This window comes from Rhagoletis pomonella, unplaced genomic scaffold, assembly GCF_013731165.1.
Source record: "Rhagoletis pomonella isolate Grant_MI unplaced genomic scaffold, Rhpom_1.0 Rhpom_scaffold_00026, whole genome shotgun sequence".
Classification (NCBI taxonomy): Eukaryota; Metazoa; Arthropoda; class Insecta; order Diptera; family Tephritidae; genus Rhagoletis; species Rhagoletis pomonella.
The window spans coordinates 564,494-568,356 of record NW_023458580.1 but is presented as its reverse complement, the minus strand read 5'-3'; the positions used below and the strand labels follow the sequence as shown (position 1 = coordinate 568,356).

The 3,863-nt window shown below is 37.0% G+C and overlaps 1 protein-coding gene across 1 annotated transcript in view; it reads right to left on the bottom strand.

Annotated features, from left to right (window-relative positions):
* Positions 1 to 3,045, bottom strand: part of LOC118749646 (protein dachsous-like) — a gene marked incomplete at its 3' end in the record, with an annotated part of 4,941 nt that extends 1,896 nt beyond the window's left edge. Inside the window, 1 exon segment of the mRNA XM_036484448.1 lies at positions 2,821 to 3,045. Within this exon segment, the coding sequence (XP_036340341.1) occupies positions 2,821 to 3,045 (225 nt within the window).
* Positions 3,046 to 3,863: the final 818 nt, after the last annotated feature.

Genomic DNA, 3,863 nt, shown 5'->3' with positions numbered 1-3,863 from the left:
ATTCGAATGGAATACAAACTGTGAAGAAGCATCTCAAAAATAAACTCATGTCACCTGCTGTACTGCAGTATCCAGATTTTACAAAGCAATTCTGTGTTACAACAGATGTAAGCAAATACGTTTGCGGTGCCGTAGTTAGACAGGAGCACAATGGTGTTCAACTGCCTAAAGCATCTGCTTTTAGAGCTTTCACTAAGGGGGCGTTCAGAAAGCATTTGATCATTTTTGATGTGTATACATCTTTGGTTTCGGTAGGGGTAAAATTTGCGAAGCTGTAACGCATAGCCCAGCAGAAAATTTCGAATTGTAATGCAGCAGAAAATTTTCAATTTCATTAGAAGCACCCCGTGTTTACTTGCTATTGCAAATGGTTGCATACATTTAGGCATATGCAGAGTAAGAGGAAATGTGGTTTAAATGATTGTTACTTCCGATAATGCAAACTCCGTGCACGCATACGGCTATGTACCTATACAATGCAAGTGGTTTTGTTCATAGCATGGTTTTAGGCAAAGGTTTAGTATTCTATTGATAAAAAAGGAAGGCGAAAATTTTAATAATACTGAAAACATTTTAACTGGGTCCGTTGATACCTGATGAACATATAAGAACATATGTATATACATATACATGTGTATAGATGATATAATAGCTCTGATCCAATACTTTTCGTGTAAAACCCTGTTAACACGTCAAACAGCAAAATTACTCTATGAAGTGAGAGTAAAAAGTGAGTAACAGCAAAAAGTACGGGAACAAAAAAAGCATCGAGTTAAATCTTGCAACTTCATTTTCTACACAACTCTCCAAAAATCGCTCTCATTACAGGATTTTGGAGTACGCGATCATTTTTCCCGTAACTTCCTGCAAGTTCTTGTAGAAACCTGTAAGTTCATTGAGTCCTGGATCAGAGCTAATACAAGATTGCACAAACAGAAGACGAGAGTAATAGAAAAAGCCTAAGAAACGAACTTAGTTTCCCATTTTGCAAACAAAATACATATGTATTCATGACTTTAACGTAAACCTAGCGACAGATAAAGCAGAACAACAGATTAAATTTCTAAAAGAATAACTAAATTTAGGAATATATAAAAATAGAAATGTTCAAACTACAAGCTCAAAAACAGTAATTAATGCCGTGTTTTCAAGATATTTTAACGCCCTTGAGTTACAAGTGTAATATTTCATCAATCATACCGATAATTTTATGTATTAAAAGATTAAAAATGAAAATAATTAAAAAAATAAATCAGCAAAATGTATAAAATTAAGTGAAGTTAATATTTAATTTCTAAACCAACCTACATGTGTATGTATGTAACAGAATTATAATTATAAAATAATCTCAGATTAAACCGATAAATTTTTGGTGTCCAACAAAGTTTTATCGATTATACTTGCGAAGAAGAGGAGGAATGTCAAATGTAAAAGTAAACAAAAATTGACGCTAGCAGGGAAAAGAGGTTTGTAAAGTTATTTTTAATAAAATATTTAGTTAAAATATATTTAAATATCATAATATGTGTAGCAGAAAAAAGTGACCACGGTGGCACAGAGAAAAAGCTTAACTTTGCCTCGAGTTGTGAGAATAACAAGCACAACCATTTTAACAACTAACGAGCTTTTATTGAGTTCATATTTATATATAAACGTACTTTTATGCTTTGTCTACGCATATGTTTACACATTTATTTATTTATTTATTTATTTATTTAGTCTACAGAAAAATGTTTTCTTACAGACAGTTGAGATAAAAAGATTTAGAATATTTAAGTATGTGTGATACATTACAGAGTGAAATAATTATAAATATTAACTTGTAAAGATAACAATGATATTCAATAGCAATTTGGGTAGCTGGCGAGGCCTTGTCTCCAGTCTACTTTTGTGTGCGGCGGGCGGAAAGACCTAGTTTCCGCTCCGCCCTGTATACAGGCCGTTGATCATGGTCGGAAAGGCCGAGCTTCCGATCCATGTTCCCGTAGTCGTTACTTTGTAAGTGAGGCAGGCGGAAAGTCCTAGTTTCCGCTCCACGCTATAGACGAACTGTTGGGCGAGGTCGGAAAGGCCGAATTTCCGATCCCTGCTCCTATTGTCCTACGCGGTCGCGGAAATATACGAAGCCGTTACAATTGTACTAAGCAGTCATAGATATTGTGTAATTTTTCGTTCACGGTTGCAGATATTAGTTTATTTAGTTAACTTGTTGAGCAATGTTTTCTTTATTACAAAAAGCGATTCAGATATGTCGATGCAATCATAATGCTTGTTAAAATCTTGGCATAAACACATCAAATATCATGAGTACCCATATATGTAATACTCCTATATTGGCAGTAAGAGCTAGTACCGTCCGAAAACACTACAGTACAGATATATCAATAAACACGTACGAAAGAAAAGGAACACTACGTTTATAAATAAACATGTACACGACACATTTACAAAAAAGGCACTCAAGTACACAATAATTGACAAAAACAGTACTAGACCGTCTCGCTTTGATTTCGGAATGCTTACACATTGAGATGTTAGCTTACTACCAATATAGAAGTATTACATATATGTGAGTACCTAGTACTCACGCCTTTTTTGACATTTTGCGCGAAATGTTTTCCATCATACGCGTCAGGTTTTGGGACAATTAGCTAATGTCTGCAGAAGAGGGTATGGAGGAGGTAAAAAGCGGTGATGTAAAATTTGAAGTAGGGAGCTCCGCATTTGTCCACAGCAATCGGTATTAGTGCATTTAACTATTTGAAGCATATACTGACTTTCTCGAACGTGTGTGCTGTACCACTTAGTACATGGCAATACCGGAACAAAATTTTCAGCTCTAGCATCTGCTTCAATGTACTCTGCAAAAACTTCGTAGCTGTCGATGACCATACCACTCCATATTTCAGCTAACACCTCACCAGCTTTACGAAAATTTATCTTCTCTAATATTGGATCAACAGTTTTCCCATTTCCATCTAGATGGTTGCCGAAAGAATCGTGAGGTAGTATTACCCCCGCCAATTCCCGACTTAATGGAGCCATTCTGCGTTCAACCCTATTAAAGGCGCTTCTACCAGGTGCGTTTGTGAATATAAAAATAGCATCGAGGTCATGTTTTTGAAAATGATGAATTGCATGGCAACCACCTTGGCGTATCTAGGATTTTCATCTGGGCCTCCGTCAGAAGACACAAAAATAACCGGCTTAAAATGTCCACAATTATCTTTTATGACATTTCGGAATTGAGTTAATGTGATAAGTTTTTCGAAATCAAATGCATGTGTGGATGCGGTCGATGACAAGCGCTTTCCACTTCTGATGGCAATATAAGATGGTCCAGAGTAGGTTACTGCTTCCGGACGTCCAATGCGCCATTTTGTATTACACATGTAGCATCAACGCTAGGTATCAACTTGTGTCTGGCGGCTATCATCCAATCGTGATCAGGAAGCGAAACTCGGTACTCCAAATGCATTAAGACAGGTGCCTTCTTGTTAGCAGCTGCTAAACCTATTGGTACACGAGCTTTATCATCTTGCGATAGAAAGCATGCTTGCAGCGGGCCTAGAATACTTGTCAGCGTTTCCAACAATCTAATTGTAGCGACACAGAAGTGCTGGTCCAAATGGCTTTTGTGATGATCATCCTCTGGCCGACTCAAGTTAACAGGCAAATATGTCGCGCTTCTAGATATTTGGTAACCGAGATGTCACAATTTTTCATAAAGGCCGCTTAAGGTTTGACAATAGAATTTCACTTCGCCGACGTTCGTTGGCAGAAGCACCAAACAAGGCTATGTCGACAATTGTTTTGAGTAACTCAGGCTGCTTACATTCAATACGAGGACGGCCTGGAGTACT